Here is a 21,418-nt window from a genome sequence, read left to right on the forward strand (position 1 = left end):
TATCTCACCAAACATCTGCTTTTTTTGTACACAGCTGCTATCCACTGGCAAGCTAAACAATGACCAGCTATAAAAAGATACAGGGGAGGCACCTACATTTAAACAACAGGACAGACAATACTGAAAATAAGTTTCGGCCCAGCTGTAGCGTAGCAAACACACTAGTGAATTGTATTAAAAGAGGTTCCATTTGTTTTGATCTATACATTGGGATAATGGGCACTTGAAAAGAGGGATCACCCTACTTATAACCCTATAGGTATAGTTATTTAATTTGTCTGCATCAGTGAATCTCATCGAGGCCCCAATTCAACAAGAGACTGAGAATGACCAACAAAGGAGGTTTGAAATGATAACAAGACTTCAATGGTTAAATGGGAATTTTCTCCAGGAACAACTGTGCAAAAGTTTTCGAGATGAATATTTACTATAATCTTGTCTCAAAGTCCACTAAGATGTAACGCCTTCTCTTGGATGTGGATTATCATGTCACCCTCTCATTAACTTCCTGTTCCCTCTCCTTCATGCAGTGTCAACATCCTCGCTGGCAGCCATGTGATGTTACCGGAGTGTATAATAAACTAATGTCAGGTTAGGGTTGTCTCTAAGTGACTCCAGTCCTTGTATACCTGTTCGCTCCTCCTAAACAGAGAGAGGGAGGGAGGGAGGGAGGGAGGGAGGGAGGGAGGGAGGGAGGGAGGGAGGGAGGGAGGGAGGGAGGGAGGGAGGGAGGGAGGGAGGGAGGGAAGGAAGGAAGGAGGGAGGGAGGGAGGGAAGGATTGAGAGGGACAAGGAAAGAGGGGGGTGTCGGAAAACAACAACAGAAAGTAAAACTGATCATATGTTACGTTATTAGATACTTTGTACCAGAGGAAGGAAACAAGACATGTCTGATGCTCTCTTGTCTATTCTCATTGTTCTGCAGTAGGTAACTCAACAGTCAACACATCTAGAACCATTCCTAAATCTAGTGGGAGGAACAAAGAAGCCAAGCTTAAAAGTTCACTGACTTGACACATACTGTTAAAGGCACAAGAAGATCAAAGGCATTGCTATACTGAACAAAAATATGAATGCAACTTGCAACAATTTCAAAGATTTAACTGAATTACAGTTCATATAAGGACATCAGTCAATTGAAATGAATTCAATAGGCTCTAATCTATGGATTTCTCATGACTGGGCAAGGGCGCAGCAATGGGTAGGCCAGGGAGGGCATAGGTCCACCCACTTGGGAGCCAGGCCCCCCCTCCCTTCCCTCCCCTCCCAGACAACCTGCAGGTGAAGAAGCCTGATGTGGAGGTACTGGCTGGTATGGTTACATGTGGTCTGCAGTTGTGAGGCCGGTTGAATGGGTAGGTGTGTCCAAACATTTGACTGGTACTGTATGTACAATATGCAGTGTGGCGTCTCATTGTGCAACCCAAACATTTAATTTGGGCAAAACTGGTTGCAGTGACATCAGGCCAGTTATCAAACTCAGGTGGTCTGTGCAACTCAATACCACATGAACCCACTGACACAGAGATAAAGCCAACAGTTGTAGACATGAGGGCTGATAAAGCAGTTGTATTACATCTCCTATGTTTATCAGCCTGTAGAATTATTACTAACCTGGTTTTCTGCTGGTTTAATGTGAGTTATCTCTGCATACTGAACATCATCTTGCTTTCTTTCAGGTGAATCTATAAAGGCAAATAAAGTAAATGAAATATACAGTGTGGGTGGGAGTAACTGACATATATGCACACATGCTCACCCCCAAGACAGGTTCTACAAACACTAAGGACTCATGTTACTATGGATTCTTGTGTCTGTGAGGTCTGTTTGGCACCAGCGAAGCTAGGAATTAAATCTTGTCAGAGTGTGCTTGTGTGTGTGTGCCTTCTGCTTTATCAACATTTAGAGAAGTGGTCTGAGACAATGCAACTGTCTGACCAAGCAGAGGAAGTGTGGAAGATAAGCCACTTCATTTGACCTGCATCCGTTGTTCAGGCAAACTCTTCTTACCTTTTCCAAAACACTATCCATTATAATTAAAAAAGGTTGTGCACAACATGTTTTGAATTTGACAAGGAGAATGACCTCACCCTGTAAAAAACGAAATACCTGCATGTGAGTGTCCGTTTCTCCTCTTCTTAAGATATATTGCAAAACCAACAAGTCCTGAAGCAACCAGAACACAGATTACAGCAATAATAAGACAACCTCGAGTCCTCTCATCACCATCTAATATAAAGAGAGAAAACAATATTTGAATTAAAACATTGGGTTTCATTAAATGAGCTCTACCATACTTATTGTTTCATATAGAAGTTGGTATTGTCTGGATGTCTGCAATGTAACATTAATACTGTACATGTTTTACCTGTCACCTTAGAGGGATCACTCTCTATACAGGAATGTGGAACAACAGCTGTCTCCTTGCTGACTGGGTTGGCAGCCTCACATCTGTAAGAGTCTCTGTTCTGTTCATCCAACTTGAGAGGTAGAGAGAGGGTGATGTTGTGGTCAGGGCTGCTGGTCTGGTTGAGGATCTCCCCTCCTTTGTACCAGGACAGGGTCACCTCTCTCCCGTTCTCCACAGAACACATCACGCTACAGGAGATGTCATCATGGACCGTCACCTGAGGTTTGGACAGAACATCTGGAAGACAAATAATGAAAAAATTTGAATTAGTGAAATGAAACTTCTTTAATGTAGCAAAGAGCAGTTGCTACATTCATTTTTGGATTTAGAAATGAATGAAATGTACCCATTGATTCTTGAATAATATTTATAAATGCTTCTTGAGCTTAGAACCCATAAAAAAGATTTACTCCGGTGTTTGTAAACAACGAAATTGTAAACAAACACTATATGTCTACACACTATAATATTTTACATGATGGCTGATCAGTCCTTGAATCCATAGCTTGGTCTATGAATTTGAGAGTGGTTACAGTTCTCCAGACCCATCCCTCAACTTTTTACCAAACCAAAAGGTGACAGCTTTAGTATTGTTTCTACTGCTGATTGCCACTTTAATGATGTTGTAATTTACAGCACACACACACACTTACAGTACACAGTCAGCTGAAATATATGTTTTGTCTTCCCTTCATCTGTATTCTCCACAGTATAAACCCCAGAATCATATATTTGTAGGTCTGACAAAGTGAAGACTCCAGTAACATTGTTCCAGTGAAGGCGGTTTTTATATCTCTTCTCAAGGTTTGTATTACTTTGTTTACCAGGGTACACATGTGCAATACTGCCAAGGTCTCCATAAAGTAAATTGCCAGAGTTCAACACCCTTTCTGGAAAATAGAAAACCGTTCCCACGATGCCATTCACCTGCCGAGTCTCAGGTTGGGCTGAATGCTGGGCTGAACAGAGTACTGTGGAGAGGAAGAGAGACTCAATATCAACGCATTGACTTAAATATCATAGTTATTCTCTAATAAAATAGCAATGTAGCAAATTGCAGTTTTTCTTGATAAAATGTGTCCAAACAGAATTAACGTTTTCTAAACAATTAACATGCAGCCCAAAACTGAAACACGTTGGCCAAAATGACACATTTCATTTGCAAAATGCATTAAGACTCTCAAAACATTAAATACATGACACAAAATGTACTACCTCCATCAAAACATACAACTTGTTATCTAATGAAAAGTTATTTCAATAAATCGTTACACAATGGCCCAATAAATACTAATTACAACTATCAATAGTTACACAATGGCCCAATAAATACTAATTACAAATCAAATCAAATCAAATCAAATTTATTTATATAGCCCTTCGTACATCAGCTGATATCTCAAAGTGCTGTACAGAAACCCAGCCTAAAACCCCAAACAGCAAGCAATGTAGGTGTAGAAGCACAACTATCAATATACTCTAACATAGTTAACCCTCTTTCATATTTCTGTGCCATTTGTTGTTACTATAATTATAGTATGCACCATAAAAGACGAGTTAATATATTATCACAGCACGGGTTGTATTATTTTTTCCTGAAATTATTTAACCAAAGATGACCAATACAGAAAGAATGTCACTGAAGAGCATGAATATGTTGTCCTTCACAAATGCAGTGATGCTGTACAGTATGTACAGAGAATCAAAATAAAATACACCAGGCTAACAAATCACTGCAAAAACAAATCAATGTAGAAAAGGCAACCCCATTACAGTATACACTACATTTGGTCCATTCATGTTTTCATCAACATCACCCTGGATCTTTTCCCTTGCAATTCAGTGAGGAAAACATCTCCTTGCATGGCACATCCATGCTTGACAGTTCTCTGCAGTGATTGGCATATAACCGGTTTTCTTTCCATCTAGTAGGGACATCTGGTCATGTGGACGGTAATTATAAACGTTCCACCTCTACACATCTGAACCCCTCTTCCTCTATGGGCCCCTCTACCTCTCCTTTGTCCTTGCCCTCGGCCTCTTACTAGGTCCATTCTTGCAAACAGTAAGTCAGAGGTGAGTGATCTCTATAATGCATGAATAAGGACTGATTGCTCAGTGAACATTGTGTAAAGAAGTGTGCACGTGCGCAGAAGAAGTTCACATTCACGGGAGTAATTTGTATCAGCTGTCACCGAATGTTTAAGAAAAATTGACATGAGTTTTGCGCCTTTTGTAGTGAGTTGTGTTTACTGTTTTGCAAAAAAATGTGCTGAGCATTAGATTTTTGTGTGAAAGCAACGAGTAATGACTTACAGTTTGACAAAAAATAATACTGTTGTGCTCATTAGGTTATGATGGAGTTCCATTAAAAGTTTCATTGAAAGTGTCTTAGCCACCGGGAAAAACTGTAAAGGCCTGATGTGATGGTGACAGTTCGGAAAGAAAGTATACACTCTTACAGAAAATGGTTCCAAAAGGGTTCTTCGGCTGTCCCCATAAGATAACCATTTTTGGTTCTAGATATATATTTAAAAAAACGTTTTGGTTCCAGGTCGAACCCTTTTGGGTTCCATGTATAGCCCCCTGGGGGTAAGGGTTGTACATGGAACCCAAAAGGGTTGAAAACAGAAAATGTTCTTCAACGGGTCATCCTATGGGGACAGCTGAATAACCCTTTTATGTTCTGGACAGCACCTTTCAGTGTAGATACTGAAATTAAGTTCACATGGAAGTAAAGACTATCTCAGCAAATTCTTATTCTGCGGTTAATGGCACAAATCACTGAAATGCCATCGTTGTAAAAGAAATCACAATCCTTTATTACCTTCTTTTTTCCTTTATTTTGACAGTGAAATCACATTGAGACTAAAACCAATTTTTCAAGAGAGCCCTGCATATGCACAAATTATACAAAATGTACAACCTGAACTGCCCTAGAGTCCCCAGAGCATCATGGTGCAGAGCGCTGCAAATCATTTCATACATGGGGCGCAAAAAAACTGAATGCAGATTTAATTAATTCCGTAGTGATCCACGGGACCTCGAGAGTTAGCCATCCCTGTGTTCGGGTCTGGTACTCTTATGTCTGTAATTTAAAAATGAAAATGGGGCCCACCAAAACGTAGCGCCGGTAACATGGGTCATATCCTTTGAACGGTAAGAGCTAGAACCAAGACGTTTTCTCTCAGGATAAGATTGAGACTTGGTTCCACCGAAACTGACTATGAAATGCAGTTGGGAAAGTGAGAGGAATGAGCAAGACTAGAAACTCCTACTGCTATACACAAGCAACCTACTGCTGTACACAAGGAAGAGAAAAACATAGCTAGACTGTGGCATCACTATTTAAATCAATGCTGCTATTGTTTTTAATTTTGTAAAGCACATTGTGCAGAGATAATTTAGGGATGTCTGGTTTTAGTAAACTGAAATGAAAAATATTTTAGCCTATAGTTTGTTCTTGGTCTATTTAGGAAGTTAATTGCCACTGAAAAATATTTGAAATGTTTGGAAATATTTTAGTCACTATTTTTGCTGTCAAAATGAACACTGATCCAAACAATTGACCACTTAATAAAATACTTGAAAGTACTACTTAAGAAGTTTGTTTGGGTATCTGTACTTTATTTGATTATTTATATTTTTGACAACTTTTACTTTACTTCACTACATTCCGAAATAATATATATATATATATATACTGTATATATATACTTTTTACCCCATACATTGTCCCTGACACCCAAAAGTACTATTTTTACATTTTGAAAGCTTAGCAGGACAGGACAATGATAACATTTACACACTTACCAAGAGAACATCCCTGGACATCCCTACTGCCTCTGATCTGATGACTCACTGAACACATGTTTAGTTTGTAAATGATGTCTGAGTATTGGAGCGTTCCCCTTGCTATCCGTACATTAAAATAAACAAGAAAATGATGCCATCTGGTTTGCTTAATTTAAGAAATGTGAAATTATTTATACTTTTACTTTTGATACTTTAGTATATTTCAAACAAAATTATTTATACTTTTACTCAAGTAGTATTTTACTGGGTGACTTTCACTTTTACTTGAGTCATTTTCTATTAAGGTTTATTTACTTTTACTCAAGTACTGCTTAATATACATCCAGTGATGCTGCCGAGATGGTGCTATGTCTTGTTCAGAAGCCTGACTTATGAACATTAAGATTAGATTTCATAGCAAGCAGAGATCTAAGCTGAAAGTTGATTAGAGATTCAACAATTTCGTCAAACTGGTTCTTGACTAAAAATACTTTAAATGAAAATGTTAATTCTTCATTTGTGTCCGGGAAACCAACCCTAAATGCCTACATTGACATGGTGCTCTGTGTTTTTTTGTCTATTTGTTGTCATACTCATCCAGGATAAGCAAACACTGATATGACAAAAAAAAACTAAGATCAGAGTATAGCTTTATGCACTGTTTAATAAAGTGTTAAAACAAAACATATTTTGTAAAAAACAACTATTTCATCGATTTTGCGAGTGTCGGAAAACACCTCAGACTGTTATGTTAGGCTATAGGACTATGTTTAATAATCAACATAATCACAAAAATACGTGTTCACGCATCAGAACGGTCAGAACATACAGTAGTCCTATAACATAATAGAGAAACACATTAATCTTAGTCAAAATTTACCAGGACAAAAGAGGACAAAAGATATTTGCATGCATTACTTGTTACAGCAACATATAACTTCAGAACTGGTGGAAATATATTTTGTACAGGCAGCGGTATGATTTTGTTTATATTGTTAGGGACAGATACAATATATACAGTGCTCTCCACTAATTTTGGCACCCTTGGCAAATATGAGCAAAATGGGCAGTGATAAAACTTTATTGTTTATCCTCTTGGGCTTTCATTTAAAAAATCACACAAATCCAACCTTTAATTAAAGTAGAATAATTGAAAGAAAAAATACATTCTTATCATAAAACAAATATTTTTTTCTCAAATATAGAGTACCAGTCAAAAGTTTGGACACACCTAGTCATTCAAGGGTTTTCTAGATGACTAACTCATGAAGCTGGTTGAGAGAATGCCAACAGTGTGCAAAGCTGTCATCAAGGCAAAGGGTGGCAACTTAGAAGAATCTAAAGTATAAAATAAATGTAGATTTGTTTAATCCTTTTTTGGTTACTACATGATTCCATATGTGTTATTTCATAGTTTTGATGTGTGTTATTTCATAGTTTTCACTATTATTCTATAAATGGGCATTTTCAACCTGAATTATGTTCTTTTAACCATTTCCTGATTTGTGCAGCCCAGCAACATTTTGTTGCACAACATTACTGTATTCTCGGGTCTTTACCATAGCGATGGATAAATATGGGAACTTGGCCTGTATATCACCTCCTATTTATACCCCGGTGAAACAGGAAGTCATGGCTTACCACTTAAGCATTCCTAATAACTTAGGTGAACTTAAAAACATAAAATATGACTGGGAATATACTTCAGTTAGATTTACTCATTAGAATTTCTAGGGGTGCCTCATTGCCTGTATCCGCTACGGATCCGCAGTCAAACGACCACCCCTCATCACTGTCAAACGCTCCCTAAAACACTAATCGACCTGGCCCGAGTATCCTGGAAGGACATTGACCTCATCCCGTCAGTTGAGGATGCCTGGTCATTCTTTAAAAGTAACTTCCTCACCATTTTAGATAAGCATGCTCCGTTCAAAAAATGCAGAACTAAGAACAGATATAGCCCTTGGTTCACTCCAGACCTGACTGCCCTCGACCAGCACAAAAACATCCTGTGGCGGACTGCAATAGCATCGAATAGTCCCCGCGATATGCAACTGTTCAGGGAAGTCAGGAACCAATACACGCAGTCAGTCAGGAAAGCTAAGGCCAGCTTCTTCAGGCAGAAATTTGCATCCTGTAGCTCCAACTCCAAAAAGTTATGGGACACTGTGAAGTCCATGGAGAACAAGAGCACCTCCTCCCAGCTGCCCACTGCACTGAGGCTAGGTAACATGGTCACCACCGATAAATCCATGATTATCGAAAACTTCAACAAGCATTTCTCAAAGGCTGGCCATGCCTTCCGCCTGGCTACTCCAACCTCGGCCAACAGCTACGCCCCCCCCCCCCGCAGCTACTTGCCCAAGCCTCTCCAGGTTCTCCTTTACCCAAATCCAGATAGCAGATGTTCTGAAAGAGCTGCAAAACCTGGACCCGTACAAATCAGCTGGGCTTGACAATCTGGACCCTCTATTTCTGAAACTATCCGCCGCCATTGTCACAACCCCTATTACCAGCCTGTTCAACGTCTCTTTCATATCGTCTGAGATCCCCAAGGATTGGAAAGCTGCCGCAGTCATCCCCCTCTTCAAAGGGGGAGACACCCTGGACCCAAACTGTTACAGACCTATATCCATCCTTCCCTGCCTATCTAAGGTCTTCGAAAGCCAAGTCAACAAACAGGTCACTGACCATCTCGAATCCCACCGTACCTTCTCCGCTGTGCAATCTGGTTTCCGAGCCGGTCACAGGTGCACCTCAGCCACGCTCAAGGTACTAAACGATATCATAACCGCCATCGATAAAAGACAGTACTGTGCAGCCGTCTTCATCGACCTTGCCAAGGCTTTCGACTCTGTCAATCACCATATTCTTATCGGCAGACTCAGTAGCCTCGGTTTTTCTGATGACTGCCTTGCCTGGTTCACCAACTACTTTGCAGACAGAGTTCAGTGTGCCAAATCGGAGGGCATGCTGTCCGGTCCTCTGGCAGTCTCTATGGGGGTGCCACAGGGTTCAATTCTCGGGCCGACTCTTTTTTCTGTATATATCAATGATGTTGCTCTTGCTGCGGGCGATTCCCTGATCCACCTCTACGCAGACGGCATCATTCTGTATACTTCCGGCCCGTCCTTGGACACCTTGCTATCTAACCTCCAAACGAGCTTCAATGCCATACAACACTCCTTCCGTGGCCTCCAACTGCTCTTAAACGCTAGTAAAACCAAATGCATGCTTTTCAACCATTCGCTGCCTGCACCCGCACGCCCGACTAGCATCACCACCCTGGATGGTTCCGACCTTGAATATGTGGACATCTATAAGTACCTAGGTGTCTGGCTAGACTGTAAACTCTCCTTCCAGACTCATATCAAACATCTCCAATCTCCAATCAAATCTAGAGTCGGCTTTCTATTCCGCAACAAAGCCTCCTTCACTCACGCCACCAAACTTACCCTCGTAAACTGACTATCCTACCGATCCTCGACTTCGGCGATGTCATCTACAAAATAGCTTCCAACACTCTACTCAGCAAACTGGATGCAGTTTATCACAGTGCCATCCGTTTTGTCACTAAAGCACCTTATACCACCCACAACTGCGACCTGTATGCTCTAGTCAGCTGGCCCTCGCTACATATTCGTCACCAGACACACTGGCTCCAGGTCATCTACAAATCCATGCTAGGTAATGCTCCGCCTTATCTCAGTTCACTGGTCACGATGGCAACACCCACCCGTAGCACGCGCTCCAGCAGGTGTATCTCACTGATCATCCCTAAAGCCAACACCTCCTTTGGCCGCCTTTCGTTCCAGTTCTCTGCTGCCTGTGACTGGAACGAATTGCAAAAATCGCTGAAGTTGGAGACTTTTATCTCCCTCACCAACTTCAAACATCTGCTATCTGAGCAGCTAACCGATCGCTGCAGCTGTACATAGTCTATTGGTAAATAGCCCACCCAATTTTACCTACCTCATCCCCATACTGTTTTTATTTATTTTATTTTATGCTCTTTTGAACACCAATATCTCTACCTGTACATGACCATCTGATCATTTATCACTCCAGTGTTAATCTTCAATTGTAATTATTCTGCTACCTCCTCATGCCTTTTGCACGCAATGTATATAGACTCTCCTTTTTTCTACTGTGTTATTGACTTGTTAATTGTTTACTCCATGTGTAACTCTGTGTTGTCTGTTCACACTGCTATGCTTTATCTTGACCAGGTCACAGTTGCAAATGAGAACTTGTTCTCAACTAGCCTACCTGGTTAAATAAAGGTGAAAAAAAGAAAAAAAGAAAAAAAAATTGTGACACATGTTTCCGGAGAGAAATATTTATCACATTTATTATACATTTTTTCTCTCAATAATTTTACTGATTTTTGTGAACATTTTGAATGAAAGACCATAAGGATAAACAGCAACAACAAAACAATTCACAGCCTGTTTTGCTCATATTTACCAAGGGTTCCAATATTAGTGGAGGGCACTGTATACCGAAGTAAATGTTATGATGTACCATTAGCTAGAGCTAGGCAAAAGTTGGCAAACGTTAGCTTGCTAGCTCACTAACTTTAGCTATTATTTTTGACTCAATCACACTAGACCTGAATCAAACAATGAAAAGCGGCCAAACTATTAAAGAGATATATATTCCGACGTAATGTGAGTTTTTATTAGTCGGTATAGCAATGTAACGTTATTGATCTATCAGTTTCCCCAGCTAACTCCCTACTTTTCACACTGACACGGTATTAACAGCTCTACAGGCTTCACTGTCATGGTGCACAGTCAGTACACAACACTATGCTCATCATGTCTTAGCAGGATGAGATGGTGACAGGTTTCCCAGCAGGGTCAGACAGCCAGGTAAGATCTGTCTATGGAGCTCATGCGAATTTTGCAATATATTATAACAATCAGTGAATGGGTACAAAGTTCCATCTTGAGTTGATGGGTAGGCTACTGTCTGTGATCTGGGAATAATGGTACTTTCAATTATTGAACCATTGATTGTTTTCTTGGATAATATAATGTATACATGCACACCAAGGTAATTCTTTGTCATGCCTCATCTGAACAGTATCAGATGGTGACAGGGGACTCAGCAGGGTCAGGCAGTCAGGGAAGACCAGTCTGTTACTGCACAGAGGGGAACTTTTGCAGATACAACACTTTTATCTCTCAGTGCAGCAAACACTGGACAGGCAAGAAGCTTCAAGATAAAAATTATTTTAAAGCAGTCAGACAAACCTCTAAGTTGATTTCCAAACTGTATCATGGGTTGATAGTGGCTTTTCCCGATGACACCAAACATGTCAAATAAAAATGTGTGGATGACCAGGGAGACACTATTGATGATGATGAATGGATGCAGATATGCCCAGTCATGTTCATATAATCTCAGACACAAATGACTGCAGTTTAAGATCATCCATAGAATGTACTACAGTGGAAAGAAAAAGTATGTGAACCCTTTGGAATGACCTGGAGTCTAATTCACAACAATACACAAACACAGTCTGCTTAAATGAAGGATCCACCCCTTTCTTTTTATCAATTTTTGCCTAAAACGACATACCCAAATCTAACTGCCTGTAACTCAGGCCGTGATGCAAGGATATGCATATTCTTGGTACCATTTGAAAGGAAACACTTCAAAGTTTGTGGAAATGTGAAAGGAATGTAGGGGAATATAACACAATAGATCTGGTAAAAGATAATACATAGAAAAAAACAACCGTTCTTTTGTATTTTTTTGTACAATCATCTTTGAAATGTAAAAAAAAGGACATGATGTATTATTCCAGCCCAGCTACAATTTAGAATTTGGCCACTAGATTGCACAGTGTATGTGCAACGTTATAGACTGATCCAATGAACCATTGCATTTCTGTTAAAATAATTGTATCAAGACATCCCAAATGTGCATAATTTGTTTATTAACTTTTCATGATCAAAACTGTACACTCTCCTCAAACAATAGCATGGTATTATTTCACTGTAATTAGCTACTGTAAATTGGACAGTGCAGTTAGATTAACAAGAATTGAAGCTTTCTGCCAATATCAGATATGTCTATGTCCTGGGAAATTTTCTTGTTTACTTACAAACTCATGCTAATCGCATTAGCATACGTTAGCTCAACCGTCCCTTGGAAGGGACACCGATCATGAAGAAGTTCATCTCTTCTGAGATTTCTTTTGTTCGAGGCATGGTTCACATCAGGCACATCAGCAAACTCACATTTTGTGAGTGTTTTTATAGGGCAGGGCAGCTCTAACCAACATCTCCAATCTCATCTCAATGATTGTACTCCAGGTTAGCAGACTCCTGATTCCAATGAGCTTTTGGAGAAAGCCTAGGGTTTTTCCAACCTACACTGTGAATGTTTAAATGATGTATTCAATATAGACAAGAAAACAACAATCATTTGTGTGTTATTAATTTAAGCAGACTGTGTTTGTCTGTTGTTGTGACTTAGATGAAGATCAGACCAAATTTTATGACCAATTTATGCAGAAATCCAGATAATTCCAAAGAGTTCACATATATTTTCTTGCCACTGTATATGCAAGTTAAACTGAATATCATGCATTCAGAAATTGCATTATTCCGCTGGAGGTGTAAAGCACAAAAATATTTGAACATGTTATTGTCTTGTGAAGGGTGGATGAATTCTGGCAAAGTGTATGTTCTTTTATCCCAGCATGTCCACATCCTGTTTTTGTTTGCTTTGAAATGTTGACACTGGAGACTGTTATCAGAAGAAACTGTGTAACCTAGCATTTATAGCGGCTAAGAAATGCATTGCCATTAATTGGAAGGTTGGTTATCCTCCCACAATGTCACAATGGATGGTAGAAATGTCAAGTTATGTATCACTAGATTTGATTTATTACACAATTAAGGGTATACTGTGCAACTTTCATAAGGTCTGTATTCCTTATATGGAATACTGTATGATAAATGGAGTCTGTATTGAAAGCATGCCCACATCAAGGGAGATACCCATTTAGGCAGGGCTGCTCAGTCTTGGCCCTTGGGGTCACTCTGGCCTTGGCCTATCACACCTGAAACCAATAATGAATGGTTGTAATCTTAATGAAGGTTAAAAAAAAAGCCATTCTTGAACATGGGCTGAGACATTCTTACTAATCTGCTGGAGAACCAGTTCAGATTTAAGTGTAACTTTTGTATGATTAAAGCCTTTAGGGAGAGGTACAACAGTTTCATTTTTAACAATTTCTGCCCTCTGAATTCATATCCATAATATAAATATGCCGTTACAAATCAAATGGAATATTCTTTCTTTCATCTAATTAAAAAAACAAGTCGCTAGGTGTAGACAAGGCCCTAAGCAAATAGGTAAACTGCGATATGACTGAAGAGCTAATCAGCGTGAGAATGTCCACTTCACCGTCATACCATTTTATTGGTAAACTACACGGTAATGCAAAAGTTGTCTTTTTTTGTGATCTAATATGTAATATAGTACATTTATCATAATTTGGTTCTAATCCAGAGAGGTTAGATTATCTATGAGGCTGTGGAGAGATCCAAACTGTGGATTTAAAATAAACAATGAATCATCAGCATTCAAGTTTTTAAGCGCTGGATTTCTAGGCCCTTGATATTATTGTCAGATCTGATTTTAATAGCTAACATTTCGATGGCCATAATAAATAGATATGCTGATGGTGGACAACCTTGTTTTACTCCTCTTGACAGTTGACTTGTTTCTGAGAAGTAGCCATTATTGACTATTTTACACCTAGGGTTACACTACATAACTTTAACCCATTGTTTAAGAGATTCTCCAAAATGTAAATATTCCAAGACATTTATATATAAACTGCAGTCGTAATTTTATAGGAAAAGGCTACTTCAGGGGTATTTTTGGTTGCTGACTGAAAGCTAGTCAATTTTTTATTTAGCTGATTGACAGTTAATTATAAGTATATATAGATTTTTGAACTCAAGGTCTATGCATATGGTGTGGTTGTTGGTATTTCAAGAGGTCATTATCTTTTTTCTTTATTATTGAATTTAGTCAAATGATTTTGGATACTGTCAATATTTATGGGAACAACTCAAAACAAGAACTTTGTCCTTGAGGCTGTAGAAAATCTAATTTTACATTGATATTCTACATTTCCCAGCTCCTTACTCTTAATAGGTAGAGATTTTAATATTGCTTTAGATGATTATCTTGATAGGTGGCCACCACGGCAGTCTACATCTCTGAATGCCAATATAAAGTTATTTCTGCAGAAGTTGGATTTAGATTTAGATTTATGGAGAGAGAAGTTTCCTCTTGAGAGATCCAATACCTGGTGTAACAAAACATATACTAGGCGTTCACATATTAACTATCGGCTGGATTCAGAGGGCTAAATAAATGGTTTATTTTCAAATGATTGACACGCCTGTAACAGACCATAGAGCTATTCACATACAAGTGTGAATATTGCCCTGTAATGATAGTCAATAAAAAGCTTAATAACGGAAATTGAATAGCTTCATATTAAAACATGAAATAGTCTAATTTCACTGGTTTAGTAATACATTTTTGGAATAAAGCCCAGAGAAAAAGTGAATATATGGACAAACTGGGAACTTCTAAATTTTGAAACTGGTAAATATTTAAGAAAATATAGCAGTGATCTTGCAAAGACCAGAAGGATAGAAGAGGAAAATGTTACATAAAGAAATACCTCACTCTTCCAGAGACCTCCTAATCGTCTTTCAGATACGGATAAAGCTAAGTTAGTTAACCAACAAAATAAACTGGATGAAATTGACAAGGTTAAGGCAGGAGGTGCTTCATTCAGATCAATGAAAAAATGGCTTGAAGAAGGAGAGCAGAACTCTGCTTATTTTTTCAGGCTGGATATATTTAACTCTAAAAGTAACACTACTCAACAGTTCAAGGGAATGATATGATCTCTGATGTGCCTATGACAATTGACAAAGCAGTGCGACACAAACAACAACACAGAGTTACACATGGAATAAACAAACGTACCGTCAATAACACCATAATTACACAAATGCTTCCTGTAGTTGTTGATCAGTCTCTCACATCGCTGTGGAGAAATTTTGTCCACTCTTGCATGCATAACTGCTTTAACTCAGTGACATTTGTAGGTTTTCAAGCATGAACTGCTTGTTTCAAGTTCTGCCACAACATTTAAATTGGGATTGAGTCTGGACCTTGACTCAGCCAATCCAAAACTAAAAATGTGTTGATTTAAAACCATTTTCATGTAGACTTAATTGTCTGTTTTTGATAATTGTCTTGCTGCATGACCCAGCTGCGCTTCAGCTCACAGACGGATGGACAGACAATTCTCTGATACATAGCAGAATTTATGTCCTTCTATGGCAAGTCATCTAGGTCCTGAGGCAGCAAAGCATCCACAATCCATCACACTACCACCTGCTTGACTGTTGGTATGAGGTTCTTACTGTGGAATGCAATGTTTGGTTTTCACCAGACATCAACAAAAACAAAACAAAAATGGAAGCACTTGGATGATCATCAAGACTCTTGGAAGAATGCTCTACAGACAGATGAGTCAAAGGTATAACTTTTTGGACGACTAGCTTCCCATTATGCCTGGCGAAAACCAAACACATCTTGGGTGAATCAGAGCTAGGTCTAACCTGCTTATGAGAAAGCAAGGCCATACAGCTATTGTGTTCTCATTGGGGTGGCAGGGTAGCCTAGTGGTTAGAGCTTTGGACTAGTAACCGGAAGGTTGCAAGTTCAAACCCCCAAGCTGACAAGGTTGTTTTTCTGCCCCTGAAGTTGACAGCCTGTTCCTAGGCTGTCATTGAAAATAAGAATTTGTTCTTAACTGACTTGACTAGTTAATAAAGGTAAAATAAAAATATTATCCCATTGGAGTCACTGTGTACAGCATTCCCGACGGCCGATGGTCTGTCTAACCGGCTAATAATCATTGCATGCAATATGATCTTGCCAACTACAGTAACTCTACCTTCATATCACCCCAAAATAATTTTACAAATACAAAATGATGCACTATTTGTGCATTGTTTGGACACAGATTCCCACATTAGTGTTTTCATTGCATATTTACCTGAACTAGGACACTGAATGAAAAAAAACATTGGTTCAAAGCTGTGTAAAAACAAAACATCTTTGTAGAAATCTGTGTTAAAACAGCAAACACTAAGTTTATCTTGTGTAGGCCTACTTTAAAGGTTATTTCTGGATGATAATTAAGTTGAATGTTCAAGGTTTCCAAAACTGTATCGCAATCAAGGATCAACTGTGCCTCGATAGAGCATTTCACACTTGATCAAATCACCTCAGCTAATCAAAAGGGAATTTCTCCAATGTGGAGTCAGAAGGGCAAGGTATTACCAGGAATAACAAAATTGGATTCGATTAGACAAAGTGTACCGTCCTCAGAAGATTTAAATCCTTTCCACAGCTCACATATATATATAAAGAGAGCACAGAAACACACAAGACACAAGCAAAAGAGACAATTAGACAAAGGCCTAATCTGGCATGACATTCCCAGCCCATGTCAGTCCACATAGAGACCATTTCAACGATTTCCAAGATGGTTCCATATCATTTAAAAATGGAGCCTGGGGAGTAAATAGGCCTACAATGGAAGTTGCACGTACTAGTCTCATCAAAGCTGGGATAAGACCTGAGGTGGTAAGAAAAAAGTTGACTAGACACAGCACAGTTCAATCACATCTTGTAAATGATGATTGTCTGATTCCTGTTATTTTTTTATGTGTTCGACGTCCACAGTCTGTGAGGCAAAAGAAGCAGAGGGGTTTGATGACAAAATGTCATCCAGTGTAAGTCAGCAGAGGCTTGGCTTTCACTCTACCAGGTGTTAAACTGAGCAATAATAAATGACAGAAAGTGAAAATGTTTAGCAGCTAAAAGTTACAAAACATTTGCAGAGCCTCTATTAGAGTATGCCTAGTACAGTGTAAATCCAGATTAAGGCCGTTATAGGCTATAGTCAGTCTTGGCAGTTACTGATATGCAAGAAGTGATTATCATTAATCAAAGTAATACAACGGCTATTCCCTATTTTTCTACCCTTAATATCTTCTCCTTCTCATGTTTTGACATCTATGTCCTCAAACATTTTGTCCACCTGTGGATTATTATTATTATTAGTAGTAGTAGCAGTATTTTTTTAAATAGTTGTTGCTAACACATCCTTCTCTTGCTAGATGAAGAAGGAGTGTGAAGGGCAGAAGGCAGCATCCCATGGGCCTTCATAGTAAGGATTGAGTACTCTAAGAACGGTAAACCCATATTCCATTACTCAGTTAATTGTACTTTTCAAATACATATTATGTACTGTGAGCGACATGTTGTGGCTTGTGCAATGCACTTTTATCTAGAACAAGATGCGGCCAACAGTGAAATATAGTATTTTCCAACAGAAGGGTTAGGCTACTACATGTTATAGTGTTAACATAACAAATGAATAGTGTAACCCAATTAGCAGATGCTATGCTCTGCCACAGAGTCTCATCAAAGATAGTATTTAAATTATGACTTAGTCTATGTCATGTGATACATTATGAAGAGATGGGGATATTTGATGGTAGTATAATTATTCAGAAGGGAAACACTGTGCTTCCAATGACAATTGTTGTGCTGTGTAGATATGATTCTTTCTGGCTAAAAAAAAATCCATGTGAAAACTCTGGGTTCCTTGAAGGCTTTTGGACTGATGAGAAGAAAGTGAAACTCTTGGAACACTTCCAGAAGAAGAAAGTTCTTTGGAAGCAAAGCATTTGATTGAAACCAATAATAATGAGTGCAAATGATTTGGTTTAATTTGAAGTTATTTCTGTGGGAGTTTACATCCTAGGGAATAATCTGGTTTTCTGGGGTCTCCATATTACATTACACCCCAGAATTTGTTTTACGACATGACTCGGTTTTATGTAATAACTAAAGAAATGACAAGTTTGGTGTAACTTGGATTCGTATACCAATGCAAATATGTGGTTAGTTTTATGCTACCTTCCCTTCAATGCATTTTCTTGGTCAACAGCCAGGTGTGTTCTTCCAATTAGGGGGTGGTTGTGACCTGGAGGAAAATGCTTTTTCAATTTCAGTCAAGGGGAAGGTTTAGTATTTTTTAAATTTAGTCCAGGGGAGGTTCATGTCATTTGTTACCTATTCCCATTCCTAATCAACTCATCCCTAACCACTGGCCCCTCTGACATCAAGATGGCCAATGGCTCCTCTTCTCAAGAATCCAACACTCGACCTCTCTGATGTCAAACTACCTTCCGGTAATCCCTTTCTTTTCTTTCCAAAACACTTGGTCTCTGACCAACTCTCTTGTTATCTCTCTCAGAATGCTTTTCATGACCCTAACAAGCTGACTCTTTCTCATCCTACTAGATCTATCCTCTATCTTCGCCAAAGTGGACGATCAGATCCTCCTCTCCACCCTCTCAGGCCTGGGCATCTCAGGCTCTGCACACTCCTGGATTGCAACCTACCTGGCAGGTCACTCCTACCAGGTGGTGTGGAGAGGATCTGTGTCTGCACCACGTGATCTCACTACTGGTGTCCCCCAGGGTTCGGTTCTCTCCTCTTTTCTCTTTACACAAAGTCACTCGGCTCTGTCATATCCTCACATGGTCTCTCCTATCATTGCTATGCGGATGAAACGCAACTGCTCTTCTCCTTCCAACTTCTGACACCCAAGTTGCAACATGTCTGCCTGGCAGACATCTAAACTTATATGGCGGCCAATCACCTCAAGCTCAACCTTGACAAAAATGGAGCTGATCTTCCTCCCGGGAAAGGACATCGCGTTACACTGAACAACACCCTGTCGTTCTCTGTAAATATCAAAGCAGGGACTCGCTCCTGCAGGTGCATGCTGTACAACATCCATAGTGTACAGCCTTTCCATACACAGGAAGCGGTGCAGGTCCTAATCCAGACACTTGTCATCTCCCGTCTAGACTTCTGCAACTCTCTGATGGCTGGGCTCCACTCTTGTGCCTTCCAACCCCTGTAACTTATCCAGAATCCCACAGCCCACCTGGTGTTCAACCTTCTTAAGTTCTCCCATGTCACCCCGCTCCTCTGCTTTGTCTTCCAGTCGAAGCTCGAATCATCTTCAAGACCCTGGTGGTTGCCTATGGAGCAGCAAGGGGAACTGCACCTTCTTACCTTCAGGCTATGCTCGAACCCTACATCCCAAACCGAGCACTCCGTTCGGCCACCTCTGGAATCTTGGCCCTCTCACCTTTATGGTCGGGCAGCTCCCGCTCATCCCTGTCAAAGCTCTTCTCTGGTGGAAACGCATTTATGCGCAAATATAAAATATTTTAAAACCATCACATCGAAGTCACACGATGATATCGTGTGTGATCCTCCCACTACGACTCCGGAAACAATGCAGTTTAATAGGCTACAGATGAAAGAACTAATGAACTTCACAGGGTGTTGAAATTGCACTGTGATCTTGATGCTTCTTTCCAATAAATATCGAGGATCTGATTCTGGTGACATTATGATCAATACTTGACTGCCGTTTTACATATTTAAAAAATCCATAATGATCTCATCATGTAGACCAGGGGTAGGGAACCCTGTTCCTGGAGTTCTGCAGGTACTGCAGGATTTTGTTCCAACTAGGCACCACACCTGACCAACTGATGTAATTCAGCAGTTCAGTGATATCCTAAATTCAACACACCTGGTCTTCCAGGTAGGTTAAATCAAAATCATGAAGAGCCTGCGACACTCCAGGACCAGGGTTGCCTACACCTGATGTAGACTTTACCCGCACAGCCTAAACACTATGTCTGTAATCTGTTGGCTACAGCGCACATGCCAAGACCATAGTTGTCATGACTTCCTCCGAAGTCGGTCCCCCTCCTTGTTCGGCAGTCGACGTCACCGGTCATCTAGCCATCGCCGATCCACCTTTCATTTTCCATTTGTTTTGTCTTGTCTTACCACACACCTTCAATTCCATCATTACATGTGGTGTATTTAACCCTTTGTCCCCCATGTCCTTGTCTGGAATTTTGCCCATTGATTTATTGTACTGTTTACAGTGGTTTTATTTATTAAACTGCACTGTTGTAAATCAGTCTTGCTCTCCTGCGCCTGACTTCTCTGCCAGTACGCACCCCTTACAATAGTACACATTTGCTAATGACAATACTATTGGTATAGTTTAAAAGGCAATGGAAACTTTTGAACTTTCGATTTTTATTTGGTGAATGAAAAGTTAAACTAAAAAGTGCATTTTGTGTTCATTACGTCATCAAACACTGATTTTTATCTGTGAAAAGTCAATTTTGTGGAAAAACACCACAGGTGTGCAGATTTTCTTTATGCAGATTCTAGGGTATTTGCATGAAAATCTGTCCAAATTGGATGAAAACCTAACTTATGACTTAGAAGGTTGCGCTTCAACCTTCTATAGTCGAGGAGACACATTTACTTTGCTTGGGAAGTAATGTGTGATTCTGTCACTATCAATTGAAGTTGCACATTTCAACAGGCTATTAAACAACATATCTCTAGTCAGGAGTAAGCCAGGTAGTCTAGGAAGGAACAAAAATGAATTATTTAGGCTATATTCATATTATTTCAAGGCTATAGCCTGCCATTTGAGAAATTAATTGTGAAGCATTTGTGACACTACAGGAAGGCAGGAGCGCTCAGCATTTCAAGAACACATCAACAACAGCCCTTTAAAACCTCTACAGGATCAGTGTGGCTAAACCGGGACAGTTGTTGTTCAATATGAGATAAAATGATTAGAACAACAGCCAACTTTCTGGGACATAGACATGCCTTAAATGGGCAGGATGCTTACATTCTTGCTAACCTAACTGCAGTGTCCAATTTACAGTAGCTATCACGGCAAACTTTTATCACGTAAACCCCTCGCAGACTTAATGCAACATTTTGTGTAGTGATGTAATTCTTCACTGGATCAGTCTGAAACGTTGCACACACACTGCTGCCATGTTGAAGACAACATTGAAGTTACAAATAGAGTCATATTTCAATGTATGCCTTGCATGTTTTTTTTGTTTGTATTACCTTTTATGAGATCTAATGTGTTACATTGTCCTACATTAATTTCACATTTCCACAAACTTCAAAGTGTTTATTTTCAAATGGAAACAAGAATATGCATATCCT

The 21,418-nt window shown here is 39.5% G+C and overlaps 1 protein-coding gene across 4 annotated transcripts in view; it reads right to left on the minus strand.

Annotated features, from left to right (window-relative positions):
- The window catches only part of LOC116376535 (hepatocyte cell adhesion molecule-like), a 24,101-nt gene continuing 2,683 nt past the window's right edge, over positions 1-21,418 (minus strand). Inside the window, exons 2-6 of one of the 4 annotated variants that reach the window (XM_031837649.1) lie at positions 3,235-3,381; positions 2,369-2,647; positions 2,110-2,166; positions 1,615-1,685; positions 1-642 (exon numbers count right to left, since the gene is read on the minus strand). In XM_031837649.1, the coding sequence (XP_031693509.1) occupies positions 562-642; positions 1,615-1,685; positions 2,110-2,166; positions 2,369-2,647; positions 3,235-3,381 (635 nt within the window). In that variant the 3' untranslated portion in view covers positions 1-561. Of the gene's footprint in view, positions 643-1,614; positions 1,686-2,109; positions 2,230-2,368; positions 2,648-3,063; positions 3,382-21,418 lie in introns of all 4 variants that reach the window. The other 3 variants (XM_031837648.1, XM_031837647.1, XM_031837650.1) reach the window with 3 other exon arrangements.

Source organism: Oncorhynchus kisutch, linkage group LG12, assembly GCF_002021735.2.
Source record: "Oncorhynchus kisutch isolate 150728-3 linkage group LG12, Okis_V2, whole genome shotgun sequence".
In the NCBI taxonomy this organism is placed as follows: domain Eukaryota; kingdom Metazoa; phylum Chordata; class Actinopteri; order Salmoniformes; family Salmonidae; genus Oncorhynchus; species Oncorhynchus kisutch.